Source organism: Oryzias melastigma, linkage group LG18 (genome assembly GCF_002922805.2).
Source record: "Oryzias melastigma strain HK-1 linkage group LG18, ASM292280v2, whole genome shotgun sequence".
Lineage (NCBI taxonomy): Eukaryota > Metazoa > Chordata > Actinopteri > Beloniformes > Adrianichthyidae > Oryzias > Oryzias melastigma.
Window position 1 is genome coordinate 20,917,952 of NC_050529.1, and position 21,445 is coordinate 20,939,396.

Genomic DNA, 21,445 nt, shown 5'->3' on the forward strand with positions numbered 1-21,445 from the left:
CAGAAAGAGATGAAAATGCTATGGTATAAGCCACATCAATGGACAGAAGAATGTCTTCCGAATGTCACTGGGGAAAAGAGATGTGTCCTAAACATGTATCAGTTTTCCAGTAAGTGGCTCAAAATGCTTATTCTTCTCTCTCAGGCTCTCAGGACTGCATCGTCTCTGGAGATCCTCACTACAACACCTTTGACAAGAAATACTACACCTTCATGGGAACCTGCACCTACACATTGGCCAGAACCTGCAGGAATGACTCGGGTAGGTGCAACTGGGCATTTCCATTTACAATTATACACCTACAACCATGTAAGTTAACTGAATTTACTTTAAATGTGGGTTGAATCCAGAATGAAACCCAACAATTTCTGTGATTTAACCAAAGAAGTTGAAAACAAATTAGACGAAATCGTTAAACAACAAATTTTAATCCCCCTATTGAAAGAAAAACATACTTTAGGGTTGAAAACAGATTAGCATAAGGTTCTGGTAATACGAAGGAAGAATGGAAATGGAGAGGTAGTAACTATGACTGTTCTTTTCTTGTCAGTCAAGTCTTAACAAGTCTTTTTTGAAGACACTAATGTTGATAGACCTCATACTGGGAAGCTTTTGACATATGATGATGTTTGTTCAGATACAGTCAAATAAACACCTAAATCAACACCTATTCATAACCATAAAGCAAATCACCAAATTTCCCAAGTTACACCCAGTATACATTTGACTGATGTCCCTTGTGATTGGTGGATGCTCCTGTGCAGATCCCTGGTTCTCGGTGGAGGGGAAGAACGAAGAGCGAGGAGTGTCCGGAGTGTCCTACCTGAAGAAACTCTATGTCACCGTCAACGACATCACAGTGACCCTGATGAAGTCCAAGAGAACTCTGGTCAGTCCAAAAGATGAACAGAGCGCGATTCTACTCTACAGTCAATTCTTTATCTGAATAGAAGTGAATCTTTGTCTGACTCTTTCCTGGATATACTTTCTATTGCTAGTTCACTCCTCTTCTTCATTAGTTTAGCTACTCCTAACGTCTTATCAGTTCTTTTCTTTGCTTGATCTTCATCTCTGCTGGTTGAATCTGATTTCTGATGCAGTCTTTGCGTTCCCGTGTTGCAGGTGAACGGCGTCCGTGTGGCACTCCCTCACAACCCTTCACCACTCATGTCCCTCAGTCTTGCCGGTCAGTACATCATATTGCAGACCACCTTTGGGCTGAGGGTGCGCTGGGATGGAAATCATTATGCCCAGATCTCCGTCCCCAGGTTGGTGTTTTCTTTGATTCTGCAGCTCAGTCTGCTGATCTGCTGATGGAACGTCCTTGTTTCGCTGAGAGGAGCTGAGGCTCAGAAACACTGAGCCCTACATCTGCTTTCCTTCAGCTCCTACCACGACCAGATGTGCGGCCTCTGTGGAGACTATGACGGGAACGCAGGCAACGACTTCACCAAACCGGACGGCACTCTAACGGGAAACGTCAACGACTTTGGGAACAGCTGGCAGACGGAGGAGGACGAGGATGAATCGTGAGTGAAGAGTCTTGACTGAGCTGAGGTCTGACAGTTTCTAAGTTTGTCCTTGAAGAATGGGACTGAGGATGTGTGAACATGTGTGGTGTCCAGGTGTAGTCCAGGTACAACGCCTGACCCAGATTGTGACCCTGAACTGGAGGCTGAGGTGACTAAACCAGACAAGTGTGGGAAAATTGAAGATCCTTCTGGGCCCTTCAGGTGAGAAACCAGCTCCTGAGCAGAACCAGAACCAAACATGTGTTACAATTTAGAACCATAAGTTATTCTGATGCCCTGCAGGTTGAAAAAAGATTGATGTTTGTCCTGTTTCCTTGTCCAGAGAGTGTATTGGTGTGGTGGATCCTGAACCGTTCTTCCAGAGTTGTGTGTATGACATGTGTCAGTTCAACGGTGAGCTGCACGTTCTGTGTGACCAGCTCCAAGCCTACACTGACGCCTGCCAAAGCGCCGGAGTCACAGTCCACCAATGGAGGGATCCAGACTTCTGCCGTAAGTTCTCCAGAAGAACACAGCTCCTTTCTCTAGTTCCTGCTGAAGTTCATCATCAAAGATAAAAACAAAAACCTCATATTGGCTCCTCTCTGCAGCCCTGGACTGTCCTGCTAACAGCTCGTACTCTCTGTGCGTGAGCTCATGTCCTGAGACCTGCCTCGGCGTGGTCGGCCCCCCCGGCTGTGAGGACGTGTGTGTGGAGGGCTGTGAGTGTGACCCAGGATTCATCCTCAGTGATGACAAATGTGTGCCCCTGAAGGACTGTGGCTGTGTGGACTCGAGTGGAAACTACCACCCTGTAAGTGAGGAACACACCTTTAGTCTCTTGTTCAGAACTGGAAACTCCTCGTTCCAACTGAACGCAACTTCAACTTGATTCAGTGAATCCCCACTTTGTTTTTTCTTGGCAGAAATAAATTAATAATTTAGTTTTAATATTTTGTTGCTTCAGATTTAGCATCTTATTTCCCCTCACAGTACAGCTCAAATGCCGGGGTAAATAACTTATAAAAGTGAGAACTTTTAAAATTTTCTTCAAGAATAGTTTTAAGGTCCCTGCAGTAATTTCAATCCTCCACTGTTCCTCATGAGTAGAAGGGTGTAGATCAGGGCTGTCAAACTCAATCACACAAGGGGCCAAAATCTAAAACACACCTTAGGTCGCGGGCCGAACAGGATAAACATTTATTTAACTCTCTTAAACTACATTTTTAAACTTTAAAAAAGTAACTTTTTTAACATAATCACAAACTAGATATATAGCATTACCTGTGATAATGCTAGTGTGAATGCTGTAAGCTGAATTTGGCTGCTAAAGATGTTAGTGCTGATAGCTGAAGATGCTGAAATTGGTAGCTGAAATCACTGAAGCTGATAGCCATCTAACATATTAGCTAAATTAGCCTTAAGAAAACTTTGGTTATCCAAAACAGCTCAAATGTAGCTGAAAAAATAACAAAACTTAGTAAATGAATAAATAGTTCAAAAAGCTAGCATAATTACATTTTTTTTTATTTTAAAACTGTAACTTTTTAACATACTTATGAATAATGAAAAGGCAGGAAAATTATTAGAAAATAAATCCATTTAAACCTTAAATAACTTTCAATATTTTACTCTCCATAGAAATATTTTTTTGTCAAAATTATACAAGTTAGAAAGATAACATCGGGTCATTAATAACAATAAATTAAATGATGTGGAGGGCCGGATAGAATTACTTGAAGGGTCGGATAGAATTACCCGGAGGCTTTGATTTTGACACATGTGGCGTAGGCATTTAAAAGAACGACGTGTCAAAAACACCATTTTCATCAGAGTGGGTCTTTAACCTTTAACTTTGACCCCCTCCTGACTAACCAGTACTGTGTTCCAGGTGGATGATGAGTGGCTGTTGGAGGGCTGTGAGCAGAGCTGTGAGTGTCTCAGTGGAGGACAGATCCAGTGTCACAACACCAGCTGTGAGCCACACACTGAGATCTGCCAGCTGCAGGATGGGCTGTATGAATGTCGACCTCTGGGTATGTTGAACACCTGCATGTCAAAGGCTGGTGTCCACATCTTGTCTGCTCGAGAGCTCATGTTCTGCTCGTCTTTCCTCAGAAAATGGCATTTGCTCTGTTTCTGGTGACCCTCACTACACCACCTTTGACAAGCGCACCCACCACTACATGGGAGCCTGCTCCTACACCCTGACCAAACTCTGCAACAGCTCCTCCGATCTGCCATACTTCACCGTGGACACTCAGAATGAGCACAGAGGCAGCAACACCAAGGTCTCCTACGTCAGAGCCGTAGTGATCAACATCAACGGCATGACTGTCATCCTCGGCAAGGGCCGCACCGTCCAGGTAGATCACCACCTTGAGTCTGAACATCTCGGGTGTCTGCTTTGTTGAATCCGTTTGATCAGCCATGGAACAAGTGACTCTACATCAGTCGCTCATCTGGTTCTGCTCTTCAGGTCAACGGGACAGTGGTGGTTCCGCCTGTCAGCTCCATCAGCGGAATGAAGATATACTTCAGTGGAAAGTTTGTGGTGCTGGAAACCTCCTTTGGCCTGAGAGTGCGATTTGATGGAAACCACCACGCGGACGTCACTTTGCCGTCCTCCTACAGCGGGCTCCTCTGCGGCATGTGTGGTAAGGACCGACCCTCCAGGAGACAGAATTTGTGCTCTGCTCTCCAAAGTACAACTGCGGTGACTTAGATGTCGATACTTTTGCAGGAAACTTTAACGACAACCCAACCGACGACAACCTGAAACCAGACAACACTCCGGCAGCAAACTCCAACGAGCTGGGAGACAGCTGGGTGGTGCCTGACCCGCGACCAGAGTGAGTCTGGTCTCGGAAGATCTCTCTGCTGCATGCTAATCGTGCTAATGAGTCAGAGCAGAAGAAGGTCCAAAGACGCACTAGATTTTCTGTAGATGTTAGGACTCTCTATACCAATTACCCAACACTTCATTGCGTCTACCTTGCTAGTTCTGGGTTCGACCCCCTTTTTCCTTCAGAAATTGGATTCAACAAGGAAACATTCCTCAAAGAGTTTGGTCCATATTGACATGATTGCGTCACACAGTTGCTGCAGATTTGTCGGCTGAACATCCATGATGCCGATCTCCCATTCCACCACATCCCAAAGCTGCTCTGATGCTCTGGATTAACGGTTAACCTCTCTCCACCTGCAGTTGCACAAATGGCGGAGGACAGGAGGAGTGTGATGAGAAGGTGGAGGAGGAGGCTCAGAAGCCCACGAGCTGTGGAATGATCACCGATCTCAATGGTAGCACAAACACACTCGTACTGAAACTGTAGAAAGAGTCTGTTTTCTTGGAGATTTTAAAATGATCCAATCAGATCACACTTTTTTCTACTCCCACTTGATGCTATCTAGATGTAACCCTAGGATGATGTCAAATTCCCCTGCTCCAATCGTACGATCTCTTCTTTCAGGTATCTTCAAGCCTTGCCATGCTGTGGTTCCACCTGAGCCCTACTTTGAAAACTGTGTGTACGACATGTGTGCCACCGGAGGTCAGACAGTGGCTCTGTGCCAGGCCATCGAGAGCTACGCCGACATGTGTGCGGCTGCAGGCATGAACATCGCCTGGAGAAACAGCACCTTCTGCCGTAAGTCTTCCTCATGACACCAGTGATGACCCATGCCGTCCAAAACTGTTGGATTGTTGACAAAACTGCACACAAAAGCCTCCCAATCAGAAGAAGACAGGATGTTATTAACCTGGTACTGAGCCCAGTGCAGGACTGATTTGTCTTATTCCTGTGCCTCTTCTTCCCTTTTCATACATTTATCACAAATTTTATCTGAATATTTGAAGCGTAGTAAATTGTCAAAAAAAATCTGAGTGGCACTCATCAATCCTGCAATCTTCTCTTATAAAGATAATAAGCATTATAAACAGTTTGAGGTTAAACTACTTTTGTTAATATCTTGGAAAAAAATTGGATAAATTAGCCTTGACAGATTTATCAGTTTTAAAGCCCAATGAGGCAAATTTTCTTTGTGATTTGGGGCTATATAAATAAAATTGAATTGAATTAAAGTAAATAATCCTTTAACCTAAAAAAAGTCACCCAATAAACTCAAATATTCAAAATTTGAGGTTAATAATAAACATACCTTATCATTAAAAAAAAACATGGAACAGAAACAAAAATGACCAAAACTAGAAATAGATGCAACTTAACACCTCTCTTTATAAACAACCTTTCTGTTCCTAATGAACTCTTCACAGTCTGGTTGACTAGTTGTGTTTTATATACCTCTAAAATTGTTTTGTAGTTTTTGTTTCTTCTTAACTATTTTTGTTTTATACTTTTTAAACTGTGTCGGAGAAAGGTGCTATATAAATAAACTTTACTTACTTGCTTTACTTAGAGTATGGTCCAAACATCTGCAACCTTCAACACTTGGGTCGATTTTTCACTGAGTACGACCCAAAAGGAACCGCAACGTCTGACTTCACCTTTTAGAAAAATAAGACATGGATCATTTATGTTGTTGTTACTATTATGATAAATATAAATAAACTGGCATAAGCAAAACATAAAGAGACTTAAATAAAAATATGAAATAGATTTTAACTTTTGAGTGGTTCACGTGACTTCCTTTCAAAATAAAAGACTCTGTGTCTCATTTCATCTCAATGCAACAAATGTAGTTATATTATGTCCACAGTGAAGGAAAAAAAAGAAAAATTACCGTTTGTTGTGCATTTCAGCCAGAAATATGTAAATCTAACAAACAAAAAAATAATTTGAGCTAATTTAGTTACCCTTACCCTATTTTTCAAACCACAAGGTGCACCTGAAAGTAGGACTGGGTTTAAAAAAAAATCGATCTGAATTGATCTAAGCACAATACATCAATAATGGACCCATTAAAGTAAAGATTGGTAACACAATGGTAAAATCCGTTAGCTTGATGCTAACGTATTATGGAATTTCCCATAGGACGGCTAATGCTAACGTTCGGTCGACCTAAACATGCATTGCTGACTAAGTTAGCATCATTATATAATCTCTATTTACTCACAGGAATTAGCTTTCAAAATCTTTTAAGGAAACATTTTTTAAGTAACTATTCGTGGTATAAAAACACTTTTTTTGCTTGGTCATACTTACTTCTTCTGAAATAAGTTTTAATGCTATAGCGCGATCGCCACCTAGAGGCCAAACTGAAACGCCCTCCAGGAGAAGCAGAACATTTGTTGGAGCTTTTTCATTTAAGTATCCATGTAACACTGTATGATATTAACAATCTCACTATTATTTCACTAATACATTTTACAGTATCTGAACTGTATCAGATTAATCTGAAAATATAAAAAAAATATCCAATTTGAATTAAATCAAATTGAATTAAGTGGATCTAAATAATAATAATAATAATAATAAAAAAATCAATCTGGCAATCCAAATCAAATAGATTCTAGAAATTGTTGGCTATATTCAGCCCTACTTGAAACCCTTTAATTTGTTCAGAAATAGATAAATCTGCTTTATTGTTTGTTGCATTTTAATTCTGGTTGTGCTTACTGATTTTTTTTTATTTATCCATTTTTTTTATGGTAAATGGAAAAATCTGTCAAAATCTGTTGTGGCTCAACTTGTCATATGCACTTACCTTTTTTTATATTATTACTTACTTACTTTTTTAATTTACAGTTACTTTTAAAATTACAAACTTATTTTTTATTTTTCTTTAATCAAAGAACCATAATTCAGGGTAGAATATCCACATGTGGCTCCAGAGCCGCAGGTTGCAGACCCCTGGTATAATCCAAAACTATAGTTGAAAGAATGCATGAATACTTTCCTCAGACAGTATTTTAGTCACTCAGTGTTTTTCTCATATTTACTCTCCAGGGGGCGCTATAGCTGAAACATTCCAGCTTTCTCAGAAGTAGAACTTTTTCTCTCACACTGCTCACATTTCTTAAAAACCTCAGTTTTTTTTTTTTTTTTTTTTTTAAAAACTCATTATATAACTTTAAATTTCCAAACCTTTTCTGATGGAAGTCAAGAGGCAAAACTCCACCCTAAAAAAAGCAACCTCTCTTTATAATCTGATGTTCAGTTTCTGAAACAAAATTCACTAAAGGATCTTAGATGGACGAATTAAGGCTATCTTTAAATAAAAAAATTGTTAGCATTGATGTATATCTCTGTAAATGGCTAAGTCGCTCCCTCTTCCCTCCCCTCAGCTCTCAAATGCCCCACGGGCAGTCACTACACTCCATGCGGCTCTGCCTGCCCCCCGCCCAGCTGCCAGGAGCCTGACAGCTCTGGAGACTCATGCGACCTGCCCTGCGTGGAGGGCTGTGTCTGCAACGACGGTCTGATCCTCAGCGGAGACAAATGCGTCCCGCTGAGTGAGTGCGGCTGCACGGATGAGGATGGACAGTACCGACCCGTAAGTGCTCCGGACTGGAGCCCCAGTCCCTGTCGTCCCACACACACCCCTCCTCAGAGATGCACTTTTTCCCGTTCAGGTCGGAGACACCTGGTTCACAGAGACTGACTGCTCGGAGCGTTGCAAGTGCAACGGCAACCACAACATCACCTGCGAGCCGTGGCAGTGCAGTCCTGCACAGGAGTGCAAGGTGGTGGAGGGCGTGCTGGACTGCCACTCTACAGGTAACTGGACCTGCTGGGAGAGGAACCCCAATTCTATTAACACCTTGTTCTTACCTTTAACTCATTTGTCCTTCAGGTAAAGGAGTGTGCCATGTGGCCGGAGATCCGCACTACTACACTTTTGACGGTGTGATGCACACATTCATGGGAACCTGCACATACACGCTGGTGGAGGTAGGAAATCACTTCACCTTCAGTATCATTTGCACTATGAAGTGTTTGTCCACTTCAAAGCCCTCTGTGTTTTTGAGCAAATATCTTCATCTCTGCACTCGAACCTTGCAGGTGTGCAACAAAACTCAGGTCACGGACTTCAGGGTGGTGGCTAAAAACGAGGAGCGAGGTCAACCAGAGGCGTCCTACGTCCGCTCAGTCAAAGTCTTCCTGCCTCAGGACACCGAGGTGGAGCTGCAGAAGGGCCGCAGAGTCCTGGTGGGTGGTCTGATTGAAGGCGCTCCACACTAGGGGTGTAGGGGGAAATCCATTTGGCGATATATCACAATATATATTGCGATATTTCATTTTGCGATCCTTGCATCATTCTAAAATGCTGGCAAGATGATATTTAATCAATTATTTATGAGTAAACGTAGTTCACTCTTACAGTTTTCTTCCACTTAACCCTTTAACACCTGAGATATCACTGGTGACACTGAAACACAAAATCTTCAGCATACAAAAGTTACAGTATTCTAAAGAACATTAACACTGGACCTTAAAGATTTGAACCCCCAACCCTTAGTTGGCAGCTCAGTCATACTCTTAAAAAACGTAAAAAATTGTTGTGGTACAGTCTTGAGATATATCGTGATACATATCATGAGACACATATCGCGATACATATCGTGATACTTATCGTGATACATATCGTGAGACACATTGTGAGACATATCAAGTTACATATCGTGAGACACATCGTGACACATATCGTGATACATATCGTGAGACACATTGTGAGACAAATATCGTGATACTTATCGTGATACATATCATGAAACATATAATGAGACACAAATCGTGAGACATATTGTGAGACATATCGTGAGACACATTGTGAGACAATTATCGTGATACTTATCGTGATACATATCGTGAGACACATTGTGAGACAAATATCGTGATACTTATCGTGATACATATCATGAAACATATATTGAGACACAAATCGTAAGACATATTGTGAGACACATCGTGACACATATCACGAAAGATATCGTAAGACACATATGATATATATCGCGAGACACATATTGTGATACATATCCTATCATCAAGCTCTTATCTATACACACTCCTAGTCCAAACGTCGATCTGTTATCGCAGTTAAAGCTGACTGGTGCACCTTATGTGTTTAGCTGAACGGGCGGCGGGTGCGGACACCTTTGACCATTGACACCATTGGAGCCAAAGTGATCACCAGTGGATCCTACAGCCTGCTGGACACCAGCTTTGGCCTGCAGGTGAAGTTTGACGGAGTCCACCACCTGGAGATCACAGTTCCTGGAGAATATTTTAACAAGGTAGGACAATCTCTGCACGCTGGCATCAGTGAGTTTATTAACGGGTAGAAGCACCACTGATCTGTGACACTGTGTCTCCAGTTGTGTGGCATGTGTGGAAACTACAACCACGACTCCTCTGACGACAACCTTAAGCCAGACAAGCAGCCGGCCAAAGACGTGATTGAACTGGGCAACAGCTGGAAATCTGAAGGGGACAGCGATCCGGGGTCAGTGACCTGTCGCTTCACACATGCTCTGAATAGATCATCTATGCCTCAACATCACAGCATTTACTGAAGAAGAAGTTCAGACCAGTGACTGTATATGAGAACTGGACTGAGGGAATGTAATGTCATCCTTAGGCAACTTGCATTCAAGTGGCCACTTTTAACAAAAAATCTATGTAAATGTGCATTTCGAGCTAACGCATTAAAAACTCCCACATTCACGTGTAACTATGTACGACCTTGACTTTGACACATGTGATCTAGAGGATTAAATGTGTGAAAGAAGCTAAACTAAATGAATGAGTTAGGTTTCCACTCAGATGACATACATGACTTTCAGCTTGCGATAGGCTGACTGTAGTGGTTCTCCTCTGCAGCTGTCAGCCGGACACCCGTCCGGACATACATCCCAACTGTACCGCAGACGAGGAGGAGCAGTTTAAGGCCCAGTGTGAGCAGGTCATCACCTCCGCCAGCTTCAGGCCCTGCCACTCTGTGGTGTCCCCGGACGCGTTCCTGGGTAACTGCATCTACGACATGTGCGAGTACAACGGCATGCAGGCCACCCTGTGCGACAACGTGGAGGCGTACGCTCAGGCCTGCCACAGCGCTGGAGTCACCGTCACATGGAGGAACAGCACCTTCTGCCGTGAGTTTCCGCTCCTCTCGGTCACGCTGCAGACAGTTCGGTGTGCTGACTGACGTTGCTCCTCCCTGCAGCCCTGCCTTGCCCTCCCAACAGCCACTACTCCGACTGCACCGCCCCCTGCCCGCCAACCTGCTCCGACCTCTTCCCCATATTCTGCCACCTGCCTCCCACCGCCTGCGTGGAGGGATGCGAGTGCAACGCCGGCTACGTCCTGAGTGACGACAAGTGCGTTTCTCTGGACAAGTGTGGCTGCGTGGGATCGGACGGAGAGTATCATGACGTGAGTTTAACGCAAACTGGCCCAACATGCTGTCCATGTGTGTGTCACATGATGTTCTTGAAAGCTATCGAACATCAGTTCAAGACCACCGTGTCTTAAACAAACAAAAAACATTAAATATCAAACTAAGTAAAAGTCATGTTTTAATTGTTCTGATGGACTAGATTAGGGGTGGATAAACTACATAATCACCAGACTAAAATAAATTGTATTAAAAATCCTTATTAATGTAATTCTTTTATTATTCAGACAGGCCTTTTCCCAATTATCTAAACACCACACGACCATCAACTAACTGGTTAACTCTTTGGTATAAATTATAACTTTAATTCTTTTAGAAACAGAATGAATGACACACTGACCAGTGAGCACTTTTAAATTTTGTTGTACATATGAAGTGACTATTATAAATCTATTCTGTTCTATTCTAGTGCAATTGTCTCTAAAATAAGAACAAAATCCACAGTTTTGAAATAAAAACTCAAGTTTTTATTGAGTAAATATATCCATTTTCAATCTAAATTAAGCCTTTCTTTTTTTTGGTGAATTACCAAAACACTCCACGCACCCTTCTATCAAATTTTAGACCCCCACAAATCAAAAGGTTTGTCCACCCCTGGAGTAGATTATAAATCAACAGATTACATGGAATGAATGTAATCCCAGACTGAGCAAGGATAATGTGCCTTAAATGAAAAATTAGGTGGAAATATCCAGCTGAAACTAAGATTAGAAAAAGAATACTAACAAGTAAACACTGAAATGTCTGTTTTAAGACTAAAGCAATACGAGTCAGTGACTTCAACAGTCAGATAAAACTTCATTTCACAGTTTTTGGAAGTAAAGCCAGATGTTTAAAAGTACCAGAAAATCCCCAAATCTTCAGTTTTTTCTCTATAGAATAAAGAAAAAAAGTATCTTTAAAGTCTCACTCCGATCATCTTTTTATCTATTTTCAAAGCTTTCCCCGTTAATAATTGTGCTGTTTTTAGCCAAAATAAAAAAAACTTCTAGGACATAGTTTCTGCAGAAGTTTATTAGAAATTTACCTCCGAGTTGTGGACTGTTGGTGGGGAGTAACCCCGCCCTCATTTCCCATCACCCATATGTTTCTCTCCCTCTAGCTTACAGCTCCTCACGACACCAAGCTAACATTGGCGGTGCAACAAAAATCAGTTATCCAGCCGTACAGTTTCGATCCAGATTTTAGCTCAGTCGAGGAAAATAAAGACGTATACGGATCTAGTGGATGCATCAGAATGGAGCAGGGAGATTGTGGCCTGCCCAGTTTTTTTTCTACATCACAAATACAATCTTTTACAAATTGATTTTTTTCTTCTGCTCCTGATTCACAACGATTTGAATGAATTTATGCTCAGAAATGCTATTTTAAGCTTAATTTTCCTAATATGTGTCCTCCATTTTGAGACAAACAGATGCTAAAAATACCAAAACCACAACTAGATCCAGTCGTAAACCCTGCTGGTCTGCTCACACAGGTGGGCGACTCGTGGCTGACTGAGAACTGCGACGAATCTTGTAGCTGCAACCTTGGAGGCCAAATCACGTGTGAAGACCACAGCTGCAACGACAACTCTGTGTGCGGCCCGGACAAATATGGAGACATCCAGTGCCAGCCCACCAGTGAGTCCACTGACACGAACACGATCAGCGTGTTCTGGCCGCCTGAACTGACCGGATCTCCTTGGTTTTTCTCCGTAGAGTTCGACAGGTGCACCATCTCTGGAGACCCCCACTACCGGACATTCGACGGCTTCACCCACCACTACCAAGGCCCTTACACGTATGTCCTCACTCAGGACCACAACCTGCAGGGCTCCCTGAAGCCCCTGATGGTGAGGGGCAAGAACCTCCGACGCGGGGGCAATAAGAGGGTGTCCTTCCTGGATCAGATGTACATCAACGTCTACGGCGTTGACGTTCGCTTCCTGCAGAAGAAGTCTGTCCTGGTCAGTAAAACGTTCTTTCGCTTTTTAAATATGCATTTCTTTGTATAAAAGCTCATATTCTTCCTGCTGCAGGTCAACGGGGAGCGGGTCACCCCACCTCTGAGTCCAGTCAGTGGTCTGACTATCTCCATGAACTCCAAGCAGGTCCAGCTCACCACTGACTTCGGACTCACCGTGCGCTTCGACGGCAAAAGTCGAGGAGGTAAAAGCTCCTGACTGACCCCCACCCTGCAGCTTTAGTGAGGCTCCGCTCATCCAGCATCTGTGTTTCAGAGGTCATCCTGCCCAGAACCTACAGCAACGCCGTCAGGGGTCTGTGTGGGAACTACGATGGCATCACCAGGAACGAGTACATGAAGCCCGACGGCACCGTGGTCCGGGACCTGAACGAGTTTGGAGACAGCTGGAGGGTCAGCGAACGACTCGCTCAGGAGCCGAGGGTCTTCCAGGCTCCTTCCGTCGCTCGCATCCACAGGTAGGACGGGGGTCGTCCTCTCAGACACGCGTAGTGGGGCAGGCATAGTCACCATATATCTCCGTCTGCAGGCGAGACGTGGAGACAGATCCAGACTCAGGATTTGAGACCTCCGACTGCTCTCAGTCCGACCTCGACGACTACAACAGCGTGACAAAATGTGGAGCCCTGTCCGACCTCGAGGGTCCCTTCGCCGCCTGCCACGCCGCCCTGCCGCCCAAGATCTACCAGGAGTAAGTGATCCACGGTGTGTTTGCACATGTCTGACACCGAGCTCTGGCTCACGGTGTGTGTCGTTTCAGCGATTGTGTGTTTGACCTCTGCGCTGAGGAAGGCAGCGAGGAGCTGCGCTGCGCCAGTTACGAGGCGTACGCCGTCATCTGCCAGGAGGCCGGGGTCAAGCTGGGGTCCTGGAGGCAGCAGCTAGGCTGCGGTAAGAGGAAGCATTACAGTCGTATCTACACGCACACGGGACACTAGGGCTGGCATGATTAGTCGACTGTTAAAATATTAGTTTGTGGCAGCACTACGGGACATATGGTGACGCTCTTGTCTTTGTGTCGCAGCCCTCACTTGTCCCGCCAACAGCACCTACACCGCCTGCATGTCCCCCTGCCCGTCGTCCTGTGCTGACCTTGCAGCGCCGTCAGAGTGTGACGCCACCGCCTGTGTGGAGGGGTGCCAGTGCGCCCCCGGCTTCGTCATGAGTGAGGGAACCTGTGTGCCGTACACAGAGTGCGGCTGCACCTTCCTGGACCGATACTACCCGGTGAGAAGCCTCTCCCGACTGCAATGACCGCATGGCTTTGGCCACAGGTGGTTCACGTCCTCTCCTGTGTCTCCGTCCTGCAGCTGAACGAGAACTTCGTGACGGAAGACTGTTCTCAGTCCTGTGTGAGCACGAGCACCGGAGCAGCGTGCCAACCCAAAACCTGCCCGGCTGGCTATGTCTGCACCATCTATGACTTCAAGCGAGATTGCTACAGAGGTTTGTGGGACTTTGTTGGCACCTGTGTCTGCTTGTCTTAACAAGTAAGGCAGAACACAACACCTCTGCAAGGACTATTTCTGCTGCATTTGTTGGACTATAAGTCACTCTGGGGTATAAGCCAAAAAAATATAGAAATTAGTCACCCTTTTCTCAGTGGTACCAAGGAAGGAAAACATAATAATAAGAATATTATTGTCTTGATGCAATATGAAAAATATCTTGAAGTTCAGGAAAACGATCAGATTCTTAAGTTACTTCTGCACAGAGTTGTAAAGAGTACCTGAAAACCATACTTGAGTAAAAGTAAAGATACCTTACTATTTCTCCTTCAGAATCTACTGGAATTATGTTCGTCGTGATAAAAGTTGAAAAGTTACAGTAAGACATTAACACTGAAGCTCCGGTGCTAAAGGGTTAAGTACAATTATGCTGTTTTTAGCCAAAATCAAAAAACCTTCGTTTTCTATGACATAGTTTCTGCAGAGCTGCAGGACTTCATTAGAAATTCATTAGAAGTTCAGCACGCAGCAACCCCGCCCCCCTCACCCTCACCTCCCAGCCAGCGAGGCCAAGTGGCCCCATATGGTTTAAAAGTGGGCAGAAAATGTGGACCCCGATTAGGTCTGTCTGCAGTTTCTGTGGTGGCCCCACCTGTCAATGGCTTAAGTGGACACTCAGTGGGTTAGCTCATTACGCTAGCCAGCCGCCCGGTGGACAGCATAGCATACTAGTGAGCTCTTTCTGTAGCAAGCTAGCAAGCTCAAATGCAGCATGCTAGCAAGTTCCACCGTAGCATGCTATCGAGCTCTGCTGTGGTGAGATAGCAAGTTTTGTTGTAGTATGCTAGTGAGTTCCTCTGTATCAAGCTAGCAAGCTCTGCTGTATTGAGCTAGCAAGCTTCGCTGTAGCATGCTAGCGAGCTCTGCTTTATTTTCGTTTGTTCCTTATTCCCAACAATTAGAATAAAGACATACTCAAAAATGCAAATTTAGTCGTAAATGTCTTCATATATGTCCTCCACATCAGAAAAATGCTACAAGAACATGTTAAAATCATCAGTCTTTAAGCTGGAGTGAAGATGTCCCCTCATACAGATTTGATGTATTCATGCTTCTTTTAAAGCTGCATCTTATATTTATGACTACATTTCAGTTCACCGTGACCCGTCTGAGGACTTTTCTGAAAGTTCTCCTACTTCTCTGAACTAGATCAATCTTTAATCAGTCATGGACACAGACCTCAAAAATGAGGGCGGGGCCGGATGCTTTTAAGAAGCCGAAGAGATTCATCAGATTTATAAATAATGATGTCTGATCGTCTCTCTTCTTTCACTGATCATGTGATCATCACTGGAGAAGTACATGGAAAACTTGTACTAACTTACCTCAGAGGTTGTGGTGTGTTTGTGTTGCAGTCATGTTGTGTTGTTGTGTTGCAGAGAGCCCCTGCCTCAGCTCCCCCTGTCTGAACGGAGGAACGTGCACGGAGGGCGGCAACTACACCTACACCTGTGAATGTCTAGAAGGCTTCCAGGGCTCCAACTGTGAGGAGGAGATCACGCCTCCTGGAGGTATCCGGCCGACAGCCTGAGACTGTAGCAGACACAGAGGGCAGGAGGGTGATCGCTGTGTGTTGTTGTTGTTGTTGCAGAGGGCCCCTGTCTCAGCAACCCCTGTCTGAACGGAGGAACGTGCACGGAGGGCACCAACAACACCTACACCTGTGAATGTCCAGAGAACTTTGAGGGCACCAACTGTGAGGAGGAGGTCATCCGGCCTGGAGGACTGGGTAAGGAAATCTGTCAGAGCGGCTCAGGCCACAGCTGTTGATATTCACACCGATAATAAACCGCTAACAGTGATGTGAACACAGTGAACAGAGCCTCACTCACATGCACATGTACGAGGTTTTGGGTTTTCCAAGTCCATAGATCAGGGGTGTCAAACTCGATCACACAAGGGGCCAAAATCCAAAACATACTTTAGATCACGGGCGGAACAGGATAAACATTTATTGAACACTCTAAAACGACATTTTTACAACTTTAAAAACTGAATTTTTTTACATAACTATGGACTAGATATATAGCATTACCTGTGATAATACTAGTGTGAATGCTGTAAGCTGAATTTAGTTGCTGGAGATGCTAGTGCTGATAGCTGAAAACGCTGAAGCTGATAGCTGAAAATGCTGAAGCTGATAGCTGAAAATGCTGATAGCTGAGAATGCTGAAATTGATAGCTGAAAACGCTGAAGCTGATAGCTGAAAACGCTGAAGCTGATAGCTGAAAGGGTTGAAGCTGATGGCTGAAAATGCTGAAAGCTGAGAATGCTGAAATTGATAGCTGAAAACGCTGAAGCTGATAGCTGAAAGGGTTGAAGCTGATAGCTGAAAACGCTGAAGCTGATAGCTGAAAATCTTGAAGCTGATAGCCAGCTAAATTGTTAGCTAAATGCCTAATTAACCTAAAAAACCAAAACAAAAAAAACTAAGGTTACCCAAAACAGCTAGAATGTTGCTGAAAAAATAGCTAAACTCCAAAACAGCCTGAAAAGCCTTAAAAAAGCCTTAATCAGCCAAAACAGCTTGCAGTACCTGAAATATTAGCTAAACTCCAAAATAGCCTAAAAATCATTGTAAATGCTAAAATAGTTCAATTTAGTCCAATACCAATTTCTAAAACTCTAAAATCGCAACTTTTTAACATAATTCTGAATAATAATAATTCATAATTATGAATAATAAGACATCCGCTGACAAAAAGAGAAATAAATGCGCTAACTTAGATTTTTTCCGTTTAGTTTATTTCTGATCCTGAAGGAAGTTTTATTGTGAAAAACTGATGTATTTTGTTCACAACATCCATCTTGGTCAAGTGACTAAAAGCGGCTAGCTGCATGGCTAAGCTAGTAGCCAAAAGCTAACAGAAACCAAACAATAACACATGTTCGGAAAGTTTGTTTAGGGCAGTAAAGATTTAGTGAGGAAACCGAAGAAGAGTCTTCGACCTCAAAGAACAATAAAGTTGCTGTTTACTGACGACACCAGGAGTTTTTCTACACATAGGAAATTATTCAGACAGTTGTTCTCATGTAGCAGAAGCCGCTCTGTCTGATACGCGGCGACAGTCTCCACTGTTTTACATACAGATACGAGAGCTGGAGACACAGTAGATCCATGTTTATATTACATTTAGAAAAGTATCGTGTTTTGCTAACTTGATGTATTTTGGTGTTAGAGCTTGCTTACATGAAAAGCAGAGGTAGATCATTGACCTTCGACTGTTTTCACCGCAGAAACCAAGTGGATCATCCTGATCGCCGTCCTGGCCTCGGTGGTCGTCTTCGCCGTCATAATCAGCGTCGTGTGTGTTTTGAAAAAGAGAGCCAAGTGAGTATCAGCAGTTTGTGGAAGCTACGGCGCTGAAATCGCTTGAAGACGTCTCATTTGTATTTGATTGATCTACAGGAAGAAGAAGAAGAAGTTCACAGATGGACCGTACAGCATGAAACCTACCGGTAAGACTACCGCATACCGACACTCGGGTCACTTTGCTGAGTGTAGCGGACCCCTCTCTGACTCCTGCCTCTGTCTTACAGACGTTCCATATCAAAACATGGAGGATGACAAAGAATCCAACGCTGACAAAGACTCTGACAAAGACTCTGACAAAGACTCTGACAAAGACTCTGACAAAGACTCTGACAAAGACTCTGACAAATTACCCAACTTTGACAGAGACTCTACCAAAGACTCTAAGTCTGACAGAAGCTCAAATAGCAAAAAAGGCTCTGATGATGAAGACTCGACTGATGAAGAGGATGGTAAATCAACCCCGCTGTGATGCACCTGAATCCATCAATCCGTTCTGCACTTTTCTGGTTTTTGTTTCTTAACTTATATTTTGAAAATGTTGTTTTTGGCTAATGTTAGTGTTTCCTCCGTAAATGATGTCATACAAAATGCAGGAACTTTATCGATCAAATGAAAACAAACATGACAGTTTGTGTATTTTATGCGCTGTAACCGTCCATGCATTCTTGATTACTTCTTTGTTTCTTAATTCCAATAAAAAAACTGTTTACATTAACTTATATATATTTAAACAGTAATTAGGTGAATTGTTCTCCAGTAACAGAGCTGGACCGTCCATGAATGTCATTATAAAAGGTTTCAGTGTCTCATGATTCAGTTTTTATTTTATTCCATTAAATCACTAAATGATTTGTTTTTACAGAAATAAAGTTTGCATATATACTTGTGTCTTTACTTGCTTTTCTTTATGAAATACAGCACTGTTTATTGGTGTAGTAAATGAAGGTTCAGTTCAGATGTGGATTCAACTCTGAACCTGAAGATTAAAATTGTATAAATACAATAAAACTACAATTTTATTCATCTTAACACATATTTGAAATGCAGTTTTGGGGAAATCATAAAATAAAAAAGTATTACAAGAAACTTTTTAAAAAAAAATTGAAAACTATGGGAAAATAGTAGAGATTTTTACAAGAATAACATCATTAACTTATGAGCAAAAGGGTGGACATTATTTTAGAGAAAAGTAAAAAAAATTAAAAGAAACTTTTACAAGAATAAAGTCAAAGTTTTAAGGACAAAAGTAAATTTTATGAGGGTAACAAGGGTGATGACAAAAAAGTCAAAATTTTACAAGAATTTAAATAATTTTGAGGAACAAAGTTGAAATTTTATGACAATAAAGTCATTAAAATATTTTTTTTAATATCTAAATTTTACAAGAATACAGTTGTACATTTCCAAGAAAATGTATTATTTTATGAGTTAAGAGGGATGAAATTATCTAAAAATGTGTCAAGATTTTAGTAAGAATAAAGTTAAATTTTTGATGGAAAAAGTTAAAGTTTAGGGATGATAAAGTCAATTTTTTATGAAAAGGGTTGGCATTTTATAAGAATTAAGTCATTAAATCAATAAATTAAAAAAAATATTAAAACAAACTTTTACAATAAAATTTTGAGAAAAAATAAAAATGTCAAATATTTTTGAGAAAAAATTTGAATTTTATGAGAGTAAAGAAAATATGAAATTATTTTCAAAAATGTAAGAAAAAAGTAGTAAAATTACAAGTAAAATGTTTTTTAACCTTTACATTCATAAAATCATGAGGAAAAAAGAAAAATTGCATTTAATATCTCAAACTTTTACAAGAATAAATTTGTAAATTCATGAGGAAAAAATTAGACATTTTGAGTATAAAGTTGTTAAATTAGGAGAAAAAAACTACAAGAATAAAGTTAATCAACTATAGAAAAATTAAACAATTTACGTGTCTAAAGTCATAAATTCATGCTGCAAAAAGTCATAAATTTACAAAAAAAAAGTTAGGTTGCTTACATTTATTTATGTCTTATTACTAAGAATTGCATTTTTCATAAAACTTATACGTATGATAAACGTTTTGATTTAACCAATTCACTACTTGAAAAACCTGTTTCTGGATAATAACCTTTTTATTTGCTTGAGTTTTAATGTTGTTTTTACTATCCATGAGCTTTATCTTTTACATTTTTGAGTATTTTATGGCAGTAGTTTATGGAGAATAGTTTACTTTCTGCAGAAAGAGGTCTCCTAAAAGTAGAAAAAGTACAATTATCTTAAGAATATTACTAGAAAGTAGGAAAATGATGTGTCTATGCAATTTTTTCTTAACTTGAAATCTTATAAGATATCAAAATGTAGAAACAAGGACTTTCACACAAGCTTTCAAGAAGAGAAAATAAGCTTTAAATGTATCTTTTATATATAATTACTTCAAATTGAATTTTTAAAAGTTTTTATGAACCCAATTGTAGTTCATGTTGATCAGTGGTAAAAAAAAACTAGTGTAATAAATGGAAATGACTCAGTTTAGAACAAAATTTGAACAAAGTGCGAATATGATTTTATTGCAAGTGGGTCCATCTTAATAAATCCTCACCAAACCTAATACTGACACTTAGAGCATAAATCTATGTTTTTATAATGACAATAAATGCCAGTCTAACTTGTCAACTTTAATGAAACTTTGTAATAAAATCCTTAAAATTGAACCAAAAATAACAATACATTTTGAGTCTTTTGGACCTTAAATCATTTTTTTCTTCTGTTAAAGACATTTGAGGAAAATTATTTTGACTTACTTTAAAAATAATAACCTTTTTTTTAGATCCTAGCCCTTAATAAAACAATACATTCTGGACATTACTGGTTTTGAACCCTAAATTTGCTGATTTCGAAAGCTCAAAACCTGATAATACATCTTTTAAAAAAGTTTTTAAATCTTTCAAGGATCAAATCATTTTCTTTGACTTCCTGTTTCATTTTAGTTGTGGTAGATTGCGAATGTTTTTATAGATGTATTAGACAGTTTCCTGCCTTCCCCTTTTTTTTTCATAAAGTTGTTCTTTGATGTTATTTTATAAATGTGAGCGTTTGCATTTAAGACTTTTCTTATCGTATGATCTACTGATATGTATGGTTTTAGGCTGCATACAAGAACTACAAAATTAAATATATATATTAAAGAATCAGAATGATTTATCAATCGTATAATTATTACTAAAAAGAAATTGTATATATTTGTGAGTCCTCTGTTGTTGTCAGCTTCCACCGGCGGTCACAGAGGAAACACTCATAGCAGTTTATGAAAGAGAGTGAGCTGCAGAGAGACCTGACAGGAAGTGAGAAACCTGCAACCACAGGTCTGACTGAGTACAGGAAGACCTGAGATAAGGACTCCAACCTGCAGTTCTTCTCTGCATCAAAGATGAACGACAGAACTGAAGAAATGCTGCTTTATTAAGGTCAAGAACAGAAAAAACAAATCCAGATTAATAGTGAGACCTTAAATACAAATGTGAACATAATGGGGGGTTCAAGTCATAGCAGAGTTACAGCTCACTGCTGTCTTCCTCCAGCTCAGGAAACAATAGGAGGAAGTCTCATCTGGACTCAAAGCGGGGCTTTGTCCAGCAGAACATGATCGCCGGCCGGCGCCGCTTCTTATTCCCGGCAGGAAAGGTCGCACATTCATCATCCTGATGCTCCGCAGGTGTTCAAACCGGCGGCCATGCGATCCTTGGGAGAGCACTAAAGAAGCAGTGAAATGAGTGACGTGATGGAAACATGAGCTCCCCTT

General features: G+C 41.5%; 2 protein-coding genes across 5 annotated transcripts in view; one reads left to right on the plus strand and one right to left on the minus strand.

The window, feature by feature from the left end:
- Positions 1–6,632, minus strand: part of serpine1 (serpin peptidase inhibitor, clade E (nexin, plasminogen activator inhibitor type 1), member 1) — a 66,727-nt gene extending 60,095 nt beyond the window's left edge. Inside the window, exons 1-2 of one of the 2 annotated variants that reach the window (XM_024287495.2) lie at positions 6,588–6,632; positions 5,918–6,018 (exon numbers count right to left, since the gene is read on the minus strand). The gene's annotated coding sequence lies outside the window, so the exon portion shown is untranslated. Of the gene's footprint in view, positions 1–5,917; positions 6,019–6,333; positions 6,468–6,587 lie in introns of those variants that run through there. The other variant, XM_024287496.2, reaches the window with a different exon arrangement.
- The window catches only part of zanl (zonadhesin, like), a 42,469-nt gene extending 23,926 nt beyond the window's left edge, over positions 1–18,543 (plus strand). For 2 of the 3 annotated variants that reach the window (XM_024288504.2, XM_036216905.1), the window contains 34 exons: positions 145–261; positions 765–889; positions 1,123–1,268; positions 1,386–1,529; positions 1,626–1,733; positions 1,855–2,024; positions 2,123–2,325; positions 3,403–3,547; positions 3,630–3,877; positions 3,991–4,168; positions 4,255–4,363; positions 4,720–4,814; positions 4,985–5,161; positions 7,759–7,967; positions 8,047–8,191; positions 8,268–8,365; positions 8,477–8,623; positions 9,547–9,711; positions 9,793–9,920; positions 10,298–10,569; positions 10,641–10,849; positions 12,349–12,493; positions 12,572–12,819; positions 12,892–13,021; positions 13,093–13,294; positions 13,366–13,527; positions 13,597–13,727; positions 13,861–14,063; positions 14,147–14,282; positions 15,724–15,855; positions 15,936–16,073; positions 17,583–17,676; positions 17,755–17,804; positions 17,886–18,543. In XM_024288504.2, the coding sequence (XP_024144272.1) occupies positions 145–261; positions 765–889; positions 1,123–1,268; positions 1,386–1,529; positions 1,626–1,733; positions 1,855–2,024; positions 2,123–2,325; positions 3,403–3,547; positions 3,630–3,877; positions 3,991–4,168; positions 4,255–4,363; positions 4,720–4,814; positions 4,985–5,161; positions 7,759–7,967; positions 8,047–8,191; positions 8,268–8,365; positions 8,477–8,623; positions 9,547–9,711; positions 9,793–9,920; positions 10,298–10,569; positions 10,641–10,849; positions 12,349–12,493; positions 12,572–12,819; positions 12,892–13,021; positions 13,093–13,294; positions 13,366–13,527; positions 13,597–13,727; positions 13,861–14,063; positions 14,147–14,282; positions 15,724–15,855; positions 15,936–16,073; positions 17,583–17,676; positions 17,755–17,804; positions 17,886–18,130 (5,354 nt within the window). In that variant the 3' untranslated portion in view covers positions 18,131–18,543. The remainder of the gene's footprint in view (positions 1–144; positions 262–764; positions 890–1,122; positions 1,269–1,385; positions 1,530–1,625; positions 1,734–1,854; positions 2,025–2,122; positions 2,326–3,402; positions 3,548–3,629; positions 3,878–3,990; positions 4,169–4,254; positions 4,364–4,719; positions 4,815–4,984; positions 5,162–7,758; positions 7,968–8,046; positions 8,192–8,267; positions 8,366–8,476; positions 8,624–9,546; positions 9,712–9,792; positions 9,921–10,297; positions 10,570–10,640; positions 10,850–12,348; positions 12,494–12,571; positions 12,820–12,891; positions 13,022–13,092; positions 13,295–13,365; positions 13,528–13,596; positions 13,728–13,860; positions 14,064–14,146; positions 14,283–15,723; positions 15,856–15,935; positions 16,074–17,582; positions 17,677–17,754; positions 17,805–17,885) is intronic. The other variant, XM_036216906.1, reaches the window with a different exon arrangement.
- The last annotated feature ends 2,902 nt before the right edge of the window (positions 18,544–21,445 follow it).